Below are 21,440 nucleotides of genomic sequence, written 5' to 3' on the forward strand. Positions count from 1 at the left end.
GTTTGAACACACTCACATTATTATCTTCTATATATGCTGTTGTTAGCCTTCAGTTTCATGTGAATTATTATCTTGGAAGATTTCTTTTGTCATTAACATCCCGTTTGTCGATGCACTGGTTTTATTTGCACGGGTGTAAACTTCATATATAATTTCATGGCACACAATGATACAAAAAGCAGAAGTGGTGATTAGATGGCCTAGGAGCCACTGTCGTGTATTTTGATGGGCATGAGGTAATTTTCATAAATCTCAATTCTGTTTTAGCTGCATTTTTATTCTTATATATTTATGTTCTTTAATGCTTAATGTGATCTTTACGTTTCAGATTTTTTTTTTCATTGTTTGTTCATCTGTTTTTGGATTGTTTTGCTCTCATGTTGCTCCCAATATTTGGTTTTTAACTTTTTTTGGGTGTTTTGTTTTCTTCTGCAAAATCATGTCTCTTCTTTTGTTTGTTGCTTCTGTAATTTGTTCTTAGTTACCATGGTTTCTTCTGGTTGGTTTATTTTAAAGATGTTTTGGCCTAACATGGGTTTAAAGGAAAAAAAAATTCAATTTTTCTTTTTGTTTTGTTTGTTTTTATTTCAATTGGATTGTAATTCAAGTAGAATCTTTTCTTTCTGCAATTTCACAAAAAATGGGGGTTAACTGAATGGTTGTTTTGTCTGTTATTTTGGAATTTATTGGTTTCTAACTAATCTTTCTCTATTTGTATTGGATCATTGCCTGCTTGTTTTGGTTAATTGTGAAAAGAAATCGTCTTTGTTGTATAAAATGAGTCCTGATTTGTTTTTAAACCAATTGAAGTTTGTATATAAGTAATTGTTGACTGTGATCCAATGATCTGAAGAATATCTGTGGGTTCAAGTCCAGCTTACCCACCAAATATATATATGGGGTTAGGTTATTTGTTTTGAAACTTTGGCTTATTAGCCTCGGGTGATGCTATGTGTACCAGGTTGTTGACTTTGGAAGATGCCTACTGTGATGGCCAAGTCGAGATGATTATTGACAAGATGCTTCAGCATGTCCACATGCTCAGAGAAGGGTATGCTTGACTTCGTATTTTATTTTATATTTTAGTGATTTTGGCTTATTAGCTTTGGTTTTGGAAATTTTCCTTTTCGTTTATGAAACCATAAATTTCATATTTACATAGGTAAACTGAATCATTTCTTTGTAATCATGATTGTTTTAGATATATACCAAAGCAGCACTTGATTAGGCTAATTTTGCTTCACTTTTTGTCATTGGAATCATTGGACAAGCTGCTTTTACTGGGAAGTATCAATGGATGTTTTTAGATTCTTACCTTGCAGAGTGGAGTCCCATCGGTGTTGTTGACAATCAATGTGTTTTTGAGGTATTGTTCAGTGTTTTATTCAAAGCTTATTTATTGTATGAGTTCCCTTTTTCTTCTTGGGGTTTCAGAATGAATGTGGGATTGTTCGATTGATTGTATTTTGGGTGCATTTTTTATTTTCAAATTGATTTTCACTTAAATTGTTTAAATTTCACATGCATATTGTGTTTTTCGTTGCTGTCTATGGAGAAGTTTGGTTAATGGGCGTGCTCTTGGCATATTCTAGTTGAAGACGAGGGGCATTTGGGTCTTTTCATGTTGCTAGTTGGGGTCAAGGTCATTAATTTTAAAATATAGGGGTATCTCCAATATTCAGCAACATGGGAGGGGGAGGGGGGGTAGGTGTAAAATTATTATTATTATTTTTTTCTTATAGTGATAGCCGTGACCGCAGTTAAAGCTCTAATATTTTTTTTTTATAAAAAAATAAATTATAGCGACGGTCGATGACCGTAGCTAAAGGCAATAAAGACCGTCGCTATATCCCTACTTTTGTAATTCGACAGCCTTTTAGCCGTCGAAATTGTGTAATTCGACGGTTTTAAGCCGTCGAATTGATGAAATTTCTATGGTTTTAAACCGCCGAATTTTTTTTCGACAAGCCATAATTCGACAGTCCAATTCGACGGTCGAGGCTGACGAATTGTCACATAATTCGACGGATTTGGACCGTCGAATTTATGATATTTTCACGTAGTGAATGCTTTGTGCAAGGAATAAAATGTTTTTTTTTAATAAACTTAGGACAAATGTCAATTAGGGGATCAAATATAGAGCATAAACTGAGGGGAGGGGATTTATTATGGTTTGATTTTACGTTCTTAGCCGAATTCACAATGATCATTTTGTACATTTGGTTATATAGAGTTCCGGGGATTTTCTGAATTATTGTAGTATTTCCATTGTGTTTGGTATTTAAAAAAAAAAAATTTCTATTTTGTTATATGCCTAGGGGTAGAAATAGTGATTTAATGTTTTTTTATACTTTAGAATTATTTTGAGGAAAAATCTATGGCTCTATGCATATGCCATGTTAGGATAGAAAAATCATTATTCTTTGTTTTTATAACTTTGAAAGGAGCATTTGGACGTTCGACTCCCCTCTAAGATGACCAATTCTTTTTAAATTGTGTTTATTCTTATTTGTTGGCTAAAGGAGTACCCATATCATTATTGTTGCCTTTAAATGTTATTTGTCCCTGAAATGCCATGCCTAATGGGGTGGTTGATGAATATTGTAGAAGTTGATTTTGTGATAATTGGTATCGATCATAATTCCATTACTAAACTCATAGAATAATTAGAAAAATATGAAAAAGAAAAGAATACAATGGTTTTTATGTGATTCAGCAAATGTGTTTACATCGACTTTATAAATCTCACAGTTACACGATCTCTTCTTCTCGATCTCTCCCTTTTTTTTTAATATCTAAGCTTGAGAGCTATAATTTCATCTCCCAACCTCTGTTTCTACTTACTATCATAGAAAATGGTGGCAAACTTGGGCAATTAAGTATTTGATGATACAAGATAGTAAGAACAATACTTGCAAAAATAATGTGTCAAATTGGCCTTAAAAAGTCAGAAAATAAACATAAGAGTTTATATTGCCACACGACCTTTTCTTATAACACATTAAACAATGAAATTAGAAACCGTGTTTAGGTTCTGATAACTTTCTATTGTTTTATTATTATTGTTTGAAACGATTAAAATATTTTTACACAATAACAAACATATAAGTCATCAAAACTCATATTTTGAAAATATCATGAATCATCTAGGATCTTAGACGAATCATTGAGATTCGCATTGACTATCTTGCCAAATTGTAGGATGACACTCCATCTCAGTTATCAAACCATGGGATAAAAACAGAACACTTTTTTATTTTTATTTTAATATAATTTTTCCCTTTGGTGGACAACACTTTTTAAACTAGTCCTAATTAAAAACTTAGTGGGCTCAAGTTGGATTCAAGTTTTATAAAAATATAAATTCATGCATATTTTGAAGTCATTTGGAGCCATCTAATTTTTTTTTTCATCAAAATATGGGTCCAATCTCTATCTTAGTTGAAACGATTTACCTGCTTCATCATTAATGGTTGCATTGACAATTATCTTTGTTCTGAAATCAATATTGATAGCTACGTTTCAAGCGACAATGAAAATAATAATAGTGACAATGAAAATAATAATAACGACAATTACATTATAGCTACATTTGTAATGAAGGCCAAAGCAGTCAAAGCAGAAATAGTATTACTTCTACTAACACATATAAAAGTTTTTCAAAATAATAATTTTTCTACCATAAATAGTTTTAAGAAATTATGTAAATGACCTTGTTTGAATCATGTCTATTGCACTAAAAACTAATAATATTCCTTTCTCAAATTGGAGTTGGGTCCAACTGCTGAATAATATTGCACTGAAAACTAACAATGGGATGAGGGTTTTAGTATTTATAGTGTTAAAAGGATGTAACAGTCATTATTCAATTTGTTCTGTTTTAATTGAAAAGTCCATGTCCTGAACTTTGATTTTCGAGATCATATAGTCTATTTCAATGCGAATCTAACGGTATAATCGGTTTTGTTAAATTCCAACTTTAAAAAAATCTCTTATTTGTTTACCTACGAATTTCGTCAAGACACGTGTTTAAAAATCTAGGGCGTTACAAGTCTTGTCTAGCAACTAGAATTGATTTTTTCTTTGCATTTTTTCTTTTCCTTCCTAGACTTGGCTAATCTAAAATGTTAAGAATCTTAAGAGGTAGGCTTTATAAGAAATATTTGTTGAGGTGATACTTGGATGATCTTCAGGGAGGAATCATAGATATGATCTTGTTGATTCGTGTGGAGCCAACTTTTTTTATCGTCTTCTTCAAATTTTAGATCTACATGTGTACGTCTTTCACAATAGATATTTGAAGAAAAATCTGAACAAGAATAGGTGATCTTTTTATGTGTCGATGTAGGGATTTAGACGATAGAAGTTTTGAGTGCTCATGTGATGTTTGATGAAATATAAAAAAGAGATGAAATTCTATGAAATTGATGAATTGGATTCCACCAACATATGACCACACCACCGGTGACAGAACGACACAACGAGATCGGTGTGCTCATTGGAGCTTGAGCTTTCATACCATGTGAAATGCTAATATATGATTTATTTTTTATGAGGATTACATGACCCAAATAGGGTTTATATAGACACTAGTAACAAACTCTAACAGATTAAATAACCATAATCAGTTCAAATCTCTAACTAATCTATCATATTTAAATCTCCATAAATCTTCATAGATTTGATTCTGTGTAATCATCGTACACATTATTACAATGCTTCACATCTAATACTCTATCCAATAATATAGATTCTTAAACCTCCTCCTTAGCATGGTTTCAAATCTTGTCCGAGACCGAGATAACTTGCCCAAGCCATCTCGATGTCATTTAGACAATATTTTGAAAATCTCATCTGATGGTAAAACTCGATTGAATCAATCAAGATTTTGTATATTTTAATTAAAATAATTAATTTTGTTAGAATTTTAATATTTATTATCAAAATAAAATATGAGTTTATGATTAGACATATTCTAATATTCCCTTTTTCATAAAAACATTTATAAATTATTTCATATAAATATACACAAATAGATAAAAGAGCTACTATTCGTACCCCAACTTTTACTTATTACACTCCAATTAAAAATAAAAAAGATAAGTGTATGGTTGATAATAAGTAAAAGTTGGGTTGGGATGTTAATAGAAGCTCTCTTATTGTAAACAACTAAAATTGTTTGAATGTGTTATAATGTTTTGTAATATTTAATTATAATTTGAGCCAAAACTCTGTTATATTTCAAACGTGTGTTTTAATTTAAGAAATTGGAGTGTAATAAGTAAAAGTTGGGATGCCAATAGAAACTGTCATAAATTATAAACGAGAGTAAAATGCTTTATATCATCTAAGACAACATGAAAGAGACGCAACGTCAAAATGGCCAAAATATTTGGCCAAGCACAATACAACTGTTAGATCTGCATAGATTTAACGGTGGAAATCGTTTAAAAATGATCATTTGAAAGAAGAGGAGTTGAAAGTCTTATCTAAGTTTGTACAACTGGAGATTTTAATTGTAAAATTCAAAAATGGGATAGGTGAGCAAATCGTAAGGAAAGTTGATTATGAGATTCCTCCTCTTTAGAAGCTTCAGGAACTAGAATTCGTAGAGTATCCAGGAGAAATGACACAAGCATGGATGAATCCAACTACTCTTCCAAATTTGCAATGACTCTTTATATGTTCTTCAAAATATATTTCTGAAATGAGTTCAAAGTTGTTTGGTGTTGAAAACGTGGTTTGGGAATCAGAGAACTTAATCTTGAATGATCTACCAAACTTGCAGGTAGATTGGCTTAGGATGAAAAAGGCAATGCCATTCTTAAGACAACTTGAAGTTGATAATTGTGACAAACTCACGTCACCTCCTTGGAGCTATGATGATGGCACTTGGACAAAAGAAGAAGAGCATGAAGAAGAAGAAGAAGAAGAAGAAGAAAGTAGGCTATGAAGACGACTGGGCCAGCATGTCCCTTTAGATATTTATTTTTGTGTGTTTCTTTGAGCAGATGACTTACTTCATTGTATTATCCCATTTTTATCATTTGTTATTCTTATTTATATGTGGTAATGCTATTGTTCTTCTCTTTCTCTCTTTTGTTAATTATGATAAAAAGTTATTTTTACTCCTTTAAATTTTATTTTATTTTATAACCAGGATAGTCTTACTAAATTAGCATGATTTCAAATCATACTAATGGTCGTTGAGTTCACTTTGTGGTATCAAAATACGTGATTTGACGCCACAACTAGAGGGTTGTAAAGGACATAATTCTATGAAGTTAAATTTTATTTTTCAAAGTTAACTTTTACCGTTAAATTTTAATTGTAATTTTGGGAGTTCAGTTGCCGTCCATTTTCAAAACTTTGGATCAAGCCCAATTTTTTTATTATTATTAAAATGCAAAATTGGATTTGTGTTTTTCAATGAAATCTAGAGGACTGTCATATTGAATTGCCAAAGTGATAATTTGATTGGGCTCAATAACCCTTAGAAAGATGGATATAGGTGAATGCCCATTCAATTGAAAGCAAAACATTTAAGGGTACTTATGATTACACATGAAACGATTTTTACGAAGAATGCCATTTTCTAGTGTATGATTGTGTATTTTTCCCAACATTCATTTTTTCCACCCAAAGGAATTAGTAGGAAAATTATTTCCCCACCTCATTATTCTCTCGTGATTGCCCCCACCCCCAAAATTAAAATCCTACTCTCTTTTTTCTTGACATTTTATTCAGTATTATCACTCTAAATTCCATAAAATTCATTTTCATCAAGAAATCATGATCCCTTAAAAAAAATTCCTTACTATCATATACCATGTAATTGGTCATCTGAATTAAGAATCTACTAAAGCGAAATTCAACAACATACAATGATCTAGAACGTTTAAATATTTGTATTCTTTTCAGAACTAAAAATAGGTCTAGAGTCACGAAGAAAAAAATATCCCTTTTAATGATTAATCACTTGATGAATTTATTTTTCAATCAAAGAGATTGCTCACAATTGGGATTCAATGGTCATTATAAATTGGATGAGCAAAAATGTTCATTGCATGTGAGATATGACTTATGCATACCATATTGTATATAAAAAGATACGGGGGTTTTAGTGATTCGGGCTCCTAACATTCACAAGTTACGAGTTTGGGCTTGATCTCTTTAGAATTGGCAGTTTACCTTTCAAAATTGCCACATCAGCAAAAAAGTAAATTCTATACCGAAACTACCCTTTAACCATTCTGACGCTAAACATGGTACCGTCTTCCGTTGCAAGTATAATGATTACACTTTTCTTATTAAAAGTAATAAATTCTCACCATCTTTTTTCTTGTTCTATATATATTGCAGACCAAAAAAATGAAGAACACATTTCTGAGGTTCGAACTGAGATCAAAAGAAGAAGACTACATAAATTCAAGGTGGAGAATTTGTAAATTTAAAGAAGAAGAATATGTAAGTGCAGATGAAGAAGAAGAAATTTAGATGAAAAGGAAGATTTAATATTATTTTTTGAAAATAGAAAAGTGCCTATTTACAGAGATTTATTTTATTTATACTGTAGCGTAAACATTTTATAAAGAGGCACATTATTTCACGTTATTCATTTGAATAGAGGGGTGTTATTTATTGATGTGTTTTCAAATCATTAAACATCATATCATATTTGACACATGTAGTCAAATCCCCAAACATGTCAGATTAATTTTGAATTAAATTTGAATCTTTTTCATAATAGTGCCCTTACATTTGCGTCAATGTGTGGTAGTCATCCTTATTGACCATGGTCAAGGGATTAATATGGGTATTATAAATATAGTAAGGAGGTCTTTTTAAATTTTTTTATTAAATTACAATTAATGTTTGTGTAGTACTTCTAGTTCTTGAGGCCCTAATACTAGGTCATCTTCTTTACGAAGTACTGTAGTCAAACACATTCCTCGGAACAAGAAGTGGCTGAGGAGGATGGAAATTGAAGATGCTCTTTAGGGCCATATCACCAATGAAGTGTTTGTTAAGTTGTCTATGTTGTATGTTTTAATTGACTTTTTGTTGCTAAATACAAGTAATTCGATTAGTTGGGAGTATGTTCACCTTACTGACAACATGGTGAAATTAACAACTATCCATGGGGAATGATTTTTTTTTTATTTGCTAACTTCAATTAAAAATATCGTAAGGCAAATAAATAGAGAAGTTTATAACATTTTCAAATGCATTATAGCCTTATAGGTTTGTTAACTTATTTTTATTAATTTTGTACAAAAAATACTCATTATTTTGTATGATTTTTATTAGTTTATTTTATTATATATATTTTTTAGATTTGGGCATTCGAGCATGTGTTGGCGCTAATTCCGAAACTTATAAACATCAACTTCCCACATATACTAAAATGGCAACCACATAAGTTTCAGAGGGGTTCTATTATGTGAATTTTTTTGAAAGTACTAAGGTATGTGATTTATTAATTATAATAAAAATTAAATTGATTTTAAGTTAAGTTATATTAAATTGATTAATTTTCAAATTTCATACTTGTAGGCAGTAGTAAATAGAAAGTGGGAAGGGGGTTATAACAGATTTGCTAAATGTACATCATATAGTAGCTTTAAACAATTTTAAAAATAATAATATCTTCTGTATTGTAGTACTGGTATGTTTTTGTGTGATATGATGTTAGGCCCCGAAAGATATTGATGAGGAGGAAGAGGAAGAGGAAGACGGCGAAGATAGTAGGGCTAAGAAGATGAATTCTTATAGTGATTTGGTGAAGGGAATGAATGAGTATGAGATGATGATTAATAAAATCTTTAATGAAATAAATTTATTGATAGTGAAAAAGAAGAACATGTGCAATGAGGAGGTCTATCAGACATGCTACTAGACATGTGTCGAGCAAGCCTTCTTATGGAAGTGAATATGTTGGCAAGAAAAAGAAAATGAAAGAGCTAGTAGTTGTGGAAACCAAAAAGCAAAAGGTTAGTGATTTGCAACTCGAGAGGAAGAAGAAGAAGCTTAAGTAGGAAAAGAAAAGAAAGCTAGAAAATGAGAAGAAAAGGAATAAGAAAGAGAAAAAGAAAATGACGGAGAAGATAAGAGAAAGAAAAATAAAGAAGAAGATCAGATGGAAGTGAATGAAGGTGATGAGGGGGAATGGAGAAGGATGAGGGTGATGATTGGGGAATGTAGAGAATGGTGGAGGGTGATAAGGGTAAAATAAATCAAATTTTACGAGAGAGGCTATTGGAACTGAAGAGAAAATATACAACAAAGTTTGAAATAAAGAAAGAAAAAAAATAACTAGAAAAGAAAATAAGAAGGAAGATATGAAGAAAGTAGAGAAGAAAAAAGAGCAGAGGAAGCAGGGGTTCCCAAAATGACTGGCGATGAACATACAACATGTGAAAATTCTATAAGGGATTTCCTCTACAGTCTTGTAGATGCATGATTTTTTTATTTTCGATTATCACCTCTATGAGAGTTTAGAGTTGTCACCATTCCTTTTTCTAAAAAGGTGTTAATGGTCACGCGGAATGTATTTGAAAAGAGTGTCGTTTTGGCGTTTAGTGACTCTCGTACGGATAAAATACCGATTCACCTAAAATCTAGGCAAACGGTTCGATTAGAGAAAAGGAAATGTGTTAAGTACCCCTTTCTCTCCACCAATCAATGGTAACCTCAAAGTAACTTGGTCATTTTCGGATAAAAATGAAATAAATAAAAAAGTCGACCAATTGACAACTTGTACTCTAAGAATGGATTTACTATCGGCTTGGATTATCGGGATCATCTCATTAAAGGAGATGGTCTTGATGAAAATCTAGCATTGGGAACAAACTTTATATTTTTTTTCTGAAAAGTGTTGGCTAATGGTTGTAGGCCCATTCTCATGGATTGAGAAGGACTCAAATACCGATCGGCTCAAATGAGTTGAAGGGTTTAAAACGGTTATCTTTTGAAGGTGGTTACAACCCTTATGCTTTCAACCGAACCAAAGTCCGATATACCAGAGATAGGGAAGGGGAAACACTACATCTTATAGGTATGTTAAAATAAAAAATGAGAGTGGGAAATAGAAGAGGGTGATGAAGAGGGGAGAAAAGGGGAGTGCAATGATGTCCTCAATCCTACCTTAAGATTTAGGTCTTCCCTTTCTTCTGTTGTTCCTTCTTTTCTTCTTCTTAGGTCCTTAGTAAAATTATGAAAATATATTTTTCAAACTGAAGACATCATAAGAGAAGATGGGAGTTGAGTAGAAGAGAGTTGAGAGATTTTCTTTTTTTAGATTTGGTGCTTGGTGCCCCTTTTTAGAAGGTGGGGAGAGGTATTTATAGGTATTGAGGGCTGCTTTTAGGAGTAGGATGGGATGAAAATGTAGAAAGATGAAAATTACATGAGACTTGAAGGTAAGAGATGTGAAATTTAGGGTTGAGAAGAGGGTATTTGTGGAAGGGGAGGTAAATTGGTAATTTTTTTTATCCAAATGAGTTGAATCCCCCCCCAATCCATTTGGGTTGAGTGTTTAGTGAGGTGAAGTGATGTGATGTTTAGTTAAAATAATAGGTTGTGTAAGGGATTAGGTGATTAGTTTTTGGGAGGGTGAAGATGATGGTAACATGAGTCCAAAAAGTGTGGAGATGAAGTGTTTAGATGGATTGATTGGGTAGAAGGGGTGTGTGGATGGCTTGTGAGGATGAATTTAAGGGAAATGATGAAAAAAGGGTGTGAGTTGTAACGTGGGTAGGTAATTTTGTTATAAAAAAGTGATAAGTTAAGTTTATGACATAGAGTGTGGGTAGTGGTATAAATGGTGGTTTTGTTAGAGAAAGGTGATGGGTTAGCTTAAGTAGAATGATTTTTTAGAGGTGGGTTGTAGTGAAGACAAATGTCTCATTTGATGATCAAATGTTGATTGGTTAATGTGGATAATGGTTTGTAATTATGATTATGGATATGGATGTGGGCTTTGATATGTTGGACTTAAGATTTTAGGTTGTTGGAATAGGTTAAGGTTTATTTTATGATGATGATTTGAAAGTAAGTGAGTCTTAGGATTTGGGATGTATGAAGTTAAGGTTAGGCTAAGTCGAGTGAGGTGAAAAATGAATTTTTTAGGGAATTGAGGGTTGGTGGCCTATAAACGGGCTTAGGGTAATTTCATATTCGAGAATGGAAGAGGTGAGGGGCTTGTAAAACCTCATTATGGGTCCATGAGACTTTTAGGGGTCTTAGGAACCTTTGATTTGATCAAAATGTCGAGTTTCGACGATTTAGACTCGTTAGCGGATTTTTTAAAAAGTCGATTTTGTTTTATCCTTTCGAGTGGGGACCCGTTCAAATTGGGGTGTCTACAAGTCTAAAACCAAGTTCAATGTTTACCACAAAGGAAGTGAAGGAGATGTACAAGTTTATCAGAAAAATTCCTAAACAACATAAAAAGTACTATTTCATTCAATTTTTTTTTTTTTTTTTACATACATCTTCGAAATGTTTGAAAAAACCCTTGAAAATGATTTCTTTTTTTTCCTTCTCAAATCCTTTTCATCGGAATGGAATCTCCTAAACTCTTTCGAGATGTTGTAAATCTAATGTTTTTTTTATGAAAGTGGTAAGTTTAAATGCTTACAGAAATGTCAACATTTCAACCGTGAGAAATGGCTAAAGTAGGGTTTGGCAATCGTTTTGAAAATAAGGATTTACTAAATGAATTATTTTCAAAACCTGCAAAAGTCAAGGATTAAATTGAAAGGAAAGTTAGTGTAGGGACTATTATGTAATTTTCCCTATATAATAAGGAGTGATGAACTTCTAATATAAAAAAAAAAAAGAAAACTTTGTTCACAAGTATTACGTTAAAATAAACCTCTACGTGGATATTTTGATCTAAAAAATACAGTTCCAATAGCAAATGGTCTGTTGACTATTACCTTAAAATTGGTCATTTTTGTTATTAAGTTAATAGTTGTGAAATATTTATGTTAAAAGAAAAATATGTTTACGTTGAATCCGAGCCATAAATAAGCCCGGATGCTTGTGGATTTGGACATATGATTTTTATTTTACCCAATCTGACTGAACCGCTAGATAGGGGAAGGTCTGGACCAAGTTTTGGTTAGGTTCCGACTTTTGTGGCTTGAATAGCATCGGACTGTTTAAGGTTCAACCCGAACCATTGACAGTCACACCGAGTCAATGGATCGTGTTCAAATCAAATCAAGGTCGATTTGGTACCACTCCAATAAGGATTGATCCTATAAGTTTCAAAATGAGCTTTAATAGAATCGGGTCTATGTTGGGCCAAACCTAATTTTATATGCTAAATCTAAGTACACTTTATATATTTTTACAAATATATAATATAAATGGTATACTTTCAAACTTCTTATCTAATCGGGTCATGATTGATCTAGATCTTATCAAATAAGATATCAGATCGGATTCTTATTAGAATCCAAAACATCAATCCTTCTAGATTAGGGTTACCCAATTCATTAAAAAGGTCTCAAAGCACAAATCAGTTAGAATCGAACCAATTCACAGTACGATTCCCCGTGGGTTTGTTAAAAGTAGCAATTTCGATGAATTCTATCACTTTAACTTTTTTTAAATCCCCCTCTATGTGTTGATATTATTTGAAAAATCCCCCTAAAATTTTAAATTAATAACGTTCACGTTGACCTTAGTGTTTACTGACTAATGAAAAATGACAAAATACCCTCATGCTCGTAGTATAAATAAATAAAAAAAGCTTGATTTTTTTTCTTCCCAAAATCTGCCATCTTCATTCTTGAATAACGAATCACAAACCTTAACCCGAACTCAAATCAAGAGAACCCACTAATCAGGTAATCATACATCCAGAACCGAAGTTATTGGATCATAATGGATCTGATTTTAGGTAGGAGTGGGCCACCATGATATGCCACTTCGAAAAGAATTCGAAAGTCAGATTTAACCTGACTCCCTTGAGTACAGGATCCAAAGCAGTAGTAGATTCTGTAACTCTATCGAGTATCAAAAGTTAATAGCAAATGAAGAAAAATTAAATTTTGATGTAGAATTTGTGCTAATTTGTAGCAATCTTAAGTACCCATTGGCCAAATTTTCCGAATCATGACGAGGAAAAATATTTGTAAACATGAAGACATTGTTGAACTGATTCAAGTTTTGTTTTAAGCTTTGGTTCTTTCTATAATCGTCACATTTTGATGTTGAGTTTGTGCTAATTTTTAGTAATTTTAGTACCCATTGGCCAAAATTTTCCAATCTATTAATTTTTAGATTTACAAAAGTGTTTATTTTAACTCTGTGGTTCTCTCTGTAATCGCTTTCTTGGATTTTCTTGTTTCTTAGAAGTTCAATTAGCAAAAGATGTTTATTATTTATTACTTTTTCATGAATACTACTTCAATTTATGGAGCTGAATATTGTAAGTCAAATAACAACATGGTCGTAGAGTGATTGTGACCCATATGAAGGTGTTGAGATAGATGAATTGATGAGGGAAACTAAGGCATAGATATTGATTATTAATGCCACTTATTTATTGTCCCATGCAATGTGGACATAAGAAGTTACAATTAACCTTATAATCTGCAAGATTGCCTGCCTCGTTGGTGTGCATGGTACGACTGCTTTAATGCACACTTATCCTCCTAAGATAGTGAAGAGTACCTAAGAGAACGAGTCACTTTTTTTATCAAATTCCCTTACTGGTGATGAAACTTGGCAAAACCTATTGCCTGATTATTAATGGCTATTGTTGATCACATAACTGATGGACATGCATTTTTATAAATATCTAACGTGATAGCTGAAGACCAGTACTTCAATTCGCGTAGTTAATGATATTCTGTGATATTTAGTAGCAGGGATATGTCATGTGGTGCATGCTTTAAAGAGAGATGATGCTGATGTTTTACTTAAAGGAGTGGGAGACAAAAATACCGCTGAGGCTATTAAGCATATTCTTAAGATGGTATTTACATTTCCCTTGTTTCAATGTTTAATTCTATGATACATTTCAAGAACATGGTACTTCTTGCTACTGCAGAATTGACACTATCTGCTCACTGAGATGGATGCGAAATGTGGTAATGTAGGAAAAAAAATTATGAAAGTTTCGGGTCCCTCCCTGATTAGTGCTTGTGCACATCAACTTTGCTCATTCTGTATCTATTTTCAGTTTTTTTAGCAATGTAATCTTAGGAGTCGTCGGGTGAAAAAGCTTCTAATTGTATGTATTCTTACCTTTTGAACTGATTTTCATTCCAACTTCCAAACTTCTGCTAGGCAAGACGAGCATCATCTAGAAGAGAAGTTCTTCACACAGACTTTCTTACCCCACCGATATTGAAGGAGTCAATGCTTGTAATGGAAAAACTAAGTGACGTCAAAGCCGTAGCTCAAGGAGGATATCCTCAGGTCAAACCAACAAATGCTGGTTCATCTTGTGTCAAGCTTTAAATTTTTTATCCACATATATATGATGATTTATTATCCAAATTGCTTAGGCTGAACGTTGCCGGCTTTCAGTTGGACACTCCGAAGATATGAAAAATGCTCCAGATGTAGTTTCAGCACTGAGGTCTATTTACTACCTTTTCACTTTTCTATTGGATTCAGTTGTTGGCTTTTGTAGCATCTAATATGTCAACTAGTTTAACCTTTATTTATATGACTAAATAATTACTCCTTCCAGAATCACAGGAAACTTTGGGTTTCAACCTTGTACTCATGGTGACTTCCTTGGATCAATACTTGGTACAGGGATTGTAAGAGATAAGGTTGGGGATATTATCTTACAGGTATCATCTCCAATTTACCCAGATAAATGCATAGTTTGGAAGCCCATATAAATTGATTGGAGGAAGTTTATGAGATTGTGGAAATTGCGTAGTTTTAAATCCAATAACGTGTGAGTGACACTTAAGATTTTTCTTAGTTATTTTGGGTTTTGATCTTATGATATGATAGATTTGACAAATGTAAAAATTAATATTGCTAGTTTTATAGATCCTTATTATAATATATAAGAGAATAGTAGGACATGTCACACTCGTGTAAGAAACCAAGTCAAGTCTGGTCTTCCTTTTTCATCTTGAACGTAAGATAAGTTGGTTATGTTAATATTTAATATTATTTTAATAAAATAAATATTTATTAGATTCAATAAAAGTAAAAATAATAGGTTTTTTTTTTTTTTTGTTGTAATTTTTGGGTTAAATTGGGTTTTTTTTGTAAGGGTATTCTATATTTTGTATTTTAGAGAAAGTGTGGAATTTAGGATTCTAATAGATTAGTCTCACATCGGAAAAATAGTATACTCTCCTGAGTTTATATGAGATCTCTCAAATAACTAATTTAGTTGTGTTTTAGAGGTTACACTTCATTATAAGTAGCGGCTCATCGTCGTGTTCGGGGTACTCCCGTCGTGCGAAAGGGCGATAGGACGCTTTAGAGGCGTACTTTGCACATACGCATCGTCACGAGGAGCTTGGGGAGCATTTTCTATTTAGTAGATCAAACATCGAGATTTGATCTCAACCATTGGATGATCATTGTGGATGTTGGACTCTATTTGGTAAATCGGACGGGCTAAACCAATATCATGGAAGTTAGTCAAATGGATTTGACAACAAAAATGTCTATTAGACCGTTGGTCAATGGAATTTGACTATGGGTCAAACAACTTGACAGTTAGTCATTGGGGTTTGACCATGCTCTAATGAGTGTTTTTTTGGTTCATGAACAATTACCACTCTTTAGAAATTCAGAAAAAGGGTGTCTTTTACGCCCCTATGATCATTAAATCAAATCTAGAGATATTCAAGCCATCCAATCATGACTGTTAAGACAAACAGTCATGATGACTATTTGAAGAGTTACTTTATTTCTATAAAATGAGATCTGTAGACACAAATCTAAATACACAAAATTTCTAGCCTTTCTCCAAAATACAAAATTGTTAATTCCTTCTTCCTAATTCAACTTTCTGGTATTTATTTGATTGAGTTATCAAGACAATTATCCATGTTTGCAAGACGACGGATTGTGATCAATAGATTGCGCTCGTTGTATCCTGGAAACATCTGGTTGGAAACCCTTTTGCAAATTGAAGTTTAACTTGAATTGGGAGTGAATAACGTTTTAAAGAAAATGATCTCGTGCCTCGAGTTCAACGTCTCTTGTTTTGTTATATTTTACAATTATTGTTAGATTCAAGAACTTTCATTTGAGTTATTTTCCAACAGATTATTATTCAGAGGAAATTCACATAGATTTGGTGGTTGTAATCAACCAATCAGGTTGAATTTGATCTGGGAGAGCTCTTAGTAGGTCCATTATCTTAACCCCTGATTTCGGTGTTACATATGTTGATATTCCATTTATCGATTTTATCGATGTTTATAGTATTCAGGCAATAGATCTAGCTTTGATTAATTTGGCATGGTTTTTATATTTGTCTTCTCTTACCTGCCATTCAGGATAAGAGTTAAGGCGACCTATTGATCCAAGTGATTGGATGATTGATAATGAAACATTGTGGAATGGGGAGAAGTTCAAATCATGAAATTAAAGTATGAAAACCCGAGAGGAGAAATAGCAACAAGTAGCTTATTAATGGCCAATACCATTTATTTCCATAAATTCAGGTGTGATTTGTGGGCAGTTTTTCTTATATTTTGTTGCATTGCAGCTCCTCAATGCTTGCTTTGTAAAAGGAATAAAGTGTTCTTTTAATATGAATAATAGTTGACTAAATTGAGGGACATTTCAAACCTCATCAATGGAAAATGTTTACACATGGAAAATGGATTTTCACGGTACTGTAATTTTCTGGTGTATGATTGTGTATTTTTTCCAAAATTCATTTTTCCACCCAAAGTAAATTTTCATTTTGGGTAGGAAAATGTTCTCTTACCCTACCCCACTTGTGAGTTTCCCACCTACTAACGTTATTTCTCATGATTATCCCCCACCCCCTAAATGGGAAAATTATTTCCTCACCTCTTAATGAAATTCTCTTAGGTAATAAATGCTAGTTTCAACCCACGGGTCAAGGCTCTCCATTAACCTGACCGTTGGAATTATTTTCATATAAAATCTCTTCCCGTAATTCTCCCACCTACTCTTGACAATTCAAATCCGAATCATTCCTCGACAATTTAAATCTGAGGGTCTGATTTAGTACATCTCTCATGCATCAATCTTGATCCATTTTTGCCAAATTCTTGATTCGATCAATGTAATTCTTTTCTTTTCAAGTACTACATGTCTCCAGATGTTAATGAAAAAATAAATTAAAAAAATATAAATATAAATAAATAATTTAGAAGGGAAAGTATTTTTTTTCTCTCTTAAATTAAAATTTTAATAATTTATTATTTAAAAAATATCTTAAAATATCTTTTATATTTTATAGAATTAAAAAAATAAAATATATTATAAAAAAATTATAAAAAATTCTTATTAAAAAAAAATATAATTTATAAAATTCTTAAATAATTATTGATATATTTAAAATTATATGTTAATGATAAAATAATTAAACGAGTCAAAATGAATTGATGATACTAACCCAAACTCGGGTTGACACTATTATTACTCAAATCTAATTAGATCCAAACTTACTAATTTCATGTGGTGTTAAGATTGCCACTCATAAATTTCCATCAATTTTGTATTTTCTTTGCTCCTCCTATAAAGAAAGGAACCAAAGAATTATTGTATGGAACTGACAAAAGTAACATTTTGACTGAAATGCCCTCCTCTAATACTTTATTTGGACGAAATCCAATAAGATTTTCTTAGAATGGTTATTATTATAAAATGTTATTTATTATTATATTTAAGACTTTAAACTTCTCGAAAATTAGAGTGTAATAAGTAAAAGTTAGGATGACAATAGAACCTCTCCTATTAAATGCCTTATTTATATCGTCTAAGACAACGGGAAAGAGACGCAAGGTCAAGCTGGCCGTCATCTTTGACCAAATACAATACAACCGTTAGATCTATATAAATTTAACGGTAAAGATTGTTTAAAATAACATCTTTTGTAAAATTTGATTTAATTACATCCTCTCCTAAACACCACAGAAATTACATCGCAGGACCCACACGCTTTCTGTCCCTCTGTATCGCACCACATCCACTCTAAAGGTCAGAAGTCATCAAAGCTTTTCTCATCTCATCTTTCCTCTCTCTCCATCTATCCCGTTCCGAAGAAACCTTACTCCACAGAGAACGGCGAAACAGGTACGAATCAAAATCCTCTCTCTTAATATATATATGGGGGGCGTTCAATGGCCAACTTTTTAGCAAACTTTTTGGCAAAACATTTTTCAAAACATGAGTTAGAGGTTTTGGAATGGGCTGATTTTTGGTGAGGATGATCTCTACAGTGAGGAGATCATCATCACCAAAAATCAGCCCATTCCAAAACTTCTAACCCCATCAAAAACAGTTTACAAAAAATGGACGGTTCACGATTTTTCAACTGGTAAACATGGGTTAGAAGTTTTGGAATGGGCTGATTTTTGATGAGGATGATCTACTCACCGTAGAGATCATCCTCACCAAAAATCAGCACATTCCAAAACCTCTAACCCATGTTTTGAAAAATGTTTTGCCAAAAAGTTTGCTAAAAAGTTTGCCCTTGAACGCTACCCTATATATATATATATATACATATATATGGGAAATGTTCAGCAACAAAAATTTTGACAAACATTTTGGCAAAACATTTTTCAAAACATGGGTTAGAGGTTTTGGAATGAGCTGATTTTTGGTGAGGATGATCTCTACGGTGAGGAGATCATCATCACCAAAAATCAGCCCATTCCAAAACTTCTAACCCCATCAAAAATGGTTTACAAAAAATGGATGGTCCACGATTTTTCAACTTGTAAACTGGGGCTAGAAGTTTTGGAATGGGCTGATTTTTGGTGAGGATGATCTCCTCACCGTAGAGATCATCCTCACCAAAAACCAGCCCATTCCAAAACCTCTAACCCATGTTTTGCAAAATGTTTTGCCAAAATGTTTGTTGCTGAACAGGACCCTATATATATATATATATATATATATATATATATATATATATATATGGGAAATGTTCAGCAACAAACATTTTGGCAAAACATTTTTCAAAATATGGGTTAGAGGTTTTGGAATGGGCTGATTTTTGGTGAAGATGATCTCTACGGTGAGGAGATCATCCTCACCAAAAATCAGCCCATTCCAAAACTTCTAACCCATCAAAAATGGTTTACAAAAAATGGACGGTCCACGATTTTTCAACTTGTAAACATAGGGCTAGAAGTTTTGGAATGGGCTGATTTTTGGTGAGGATGATCTCCTCACCGTAGAGATCATCCTCACCAAAAATCAGCCCATTCCAAAGCCTCTAACCTATGTTTTGAAAAATGTTTTGCCAAAATGTTTGTCAAAATGTTTGTTGCTGAAAGGGACCCTATATATATATATATATATATATATATAAGGGAAATGTTCAGCACCCTAAGTTTTACCACACACTTTAACAAACGTTTTTTGTCCTACATGGGTTAGAAGTTTTGGAATGGGCTGATTTTTGGTGAGGATGATCTCTATGATTAGAAGATCATCCTCCCCAAAAATCAGCCCATTCCGAAATGTTTAACCCCATGTTTACACGTTGAAAAATCGTGGACCGTCCATTTTTTGTAAACCATTTTTGATGGGGTTAGAAGTTTTGGAATGAGCTGATTTTTGGTGAGGATGATCTCCTCACCATAGAGATTATCCTCACCAAAAATCAGCCAATTCCAAAACTTCTAACCCATGTAAGACAAAACACGTTTGTTAAAGTGTGTGGTAAAGCTTAGGGTGCTGAACGGGACCCTATATATAAAACATATGAAAAAACTTTCGTTTTTAATAAAATTTTAAAATATGGGTTAGAAATTTTGGATTGAGCTGATTTTTTGTGAGGATGATCTCTATGATGGGAAGATCATCCAAAAAAAAATCAGCCCAATCTGAAACTTCTAACCCCATTAAAAGTGATTTAGAATGTGGACCGTCGATTTTTTACCAATTTTTATCACTAATTTGTAAATCACTTTTGATGGATTTAGAAGTTTCTGATTGAGCTGATTTTTTGTGAGGATGATCTTTTCATCATAGTGACCATCCTTGCAAAAAATCAGCTCAATCCAAAACCTCTAACTCTTATTTTGAAAAACGAAAGTTTTTTCATATGTTTTCTCATATGGCCCTTGAACCGCCCCCATATATATATTATTATATTTAAGATTTTAAACTTGAGGGAAAAGTCTGAATCGGTGCAGGTAACTAAATCCCACAATAGAGAGAAGAGAAGAGAAGAGAAGAGAAGATATAAATTACCAAAATTCTTGTAAGTGGTTATATTTTCTTTCCATTTGTATGATGGTGTTTATCATTTCTTTTAATTTTCTTATTTTAATGGATGCAACAAATAAGACAAGATCAAAATCCAACGGTTGGTAGTTTTTCTTTATATAATTATCATAGGGATTTGAATAAAATCCTAACCGTTGGATTATTTTATTGAAAATAAAAATGAGTTGCCTTATTGATCATGGTCACCTAGTCAATCAATAATAAATATACAGATCAAGTGGCATCTTATCTAAGTGTTTCAAATATTCCTCAGTCTAGGATTGTATAACTTATTTGCAAAAATATATCAAGACGCATTATATAAAAGACCAAGAGATAAAACGTACATTTTGATTTAAATTCTGCTCTGCCACCAATAATTTTCTTTCATGACACATGTGGCCACAACATGAAAAAAGCTCATATTCGATGGCCAAGGACATTGCATTTCATAAAATCTGACAGATTAAGATGTTGAATTTTTCATTGGCAAATATTTTTTTTCGACGGGTCAAAACCGTCAAATTAGTGAAGGAGGGGAGGAATTCGATGGCTCTAAGCCATTGAATGCTGTTGAACCTGGGGAACATAAAAAATTTTGATGGCCCTTGATCGTTGAAATTTGGTTTCTAAGCCTTGGTCCGTCAAATTTCTTGTAGAAATCTCTAGTTTTCACGTAGTAGGCACTAAGTGAAAAAAAGGTAAATTCGATGGCAAGGTCCATCGAAATGACTTGGATTAATCCATGGACCTTGCATTGAATTTACCCTTTCTTCATATAGTGTGCTGGCTTTCCCCCTTTTTTTTTTATTGGTAAAAGTAGACTTGAGATCTTCTGCAAGAATACAAACTAACCCCACCGGTACATTTTGCTCTCCAATAATTAATGCTAAATACTCACAAATAGATCTATTCTTGGCAGTATACAGTGTTCTACTCCATCAGTCTACTTCCCGTTTTTGACCTTGTTCAATCGTTTCTTTCACTTTGGTAGCCCCATGGCCCTTTACTTGTAC

The 21,440-nt window shown here is 32.7% G+C and overlaps 1 protein-coding gene across 1 annotated transcript; it reads left to right on the forward strand.

Annotated features, from left to right (window-relative positions):
• The first annotated feature begins 5,885 nt into the window (after positions 1-5,885).
• On the forward strand, positions 5,886-14,879 carry LOC147381241 (uncharacterized). The gene is made up of 8 exons (XM_086430676.1): positions 5,886-5,942; positions 8,696-8,799; positions 8,888-8,993; positions 9,895-10,057; positions 13,881-13,993; positions 14,308-14,439; positions 14,529-14,602; positions 14,717-14,879. Exons 1-8 carry the CDS (start codon positions 5,886-5,888, stop codon positions 14,871-14,873), a joined length of 906 nt encoding a protein of 301 aa, XP_086286802.1. The 3' UTR covers positions 14,874-14,879.
• The last annotated feature ends 6,561 nt before the right edge of the window (positions 14,880-21,440 follow it).

Source organism: Akebia trifoliata, unplaced genomic scaffold (assembly GCF_017979445.1).
Source record: "Akebia trifoliata isolate Shusen 1 unplaced genomic scaffold, ASM1797944v1 Contig00608_ERROPOS3031104, whole genome shotgun sequence".
Lineage (NCBI taxonomy): Eukaryota > Viridiplantae > Streptophyta > Magnoliopsida > Ranunculales > Lardizabalaceae > Akebia > Akebia trifoliata.

What these genes read in the sequence shown, in the direction of transcription:
- LOC147381241 (XM_086430676.1), top strand. Translation starts at nt 5,886, where the DNA reads ATGGCACTTGGACAAAAGAAGAAGAGCATGAAGAAGAAGAAGAAGAAG. An exon ending in TTGGTGAAGGGAATGAATGA is followed by an intron (nt 8,800 to 8,887) that starts GTATGAGATGAT and finishes GAGGTCTATCAG; the next exon opens with ACATGCTACTAGACATGTGT. An exon ending in GATGTAGTTTCAGCACTGAG is followed by an intron (nt 14,603 to 14,716) that starts GTCTATTTACTA and finishes TACTCCTTCCAG; the next exon opens with AATCACAGGAAACTTTGGGT.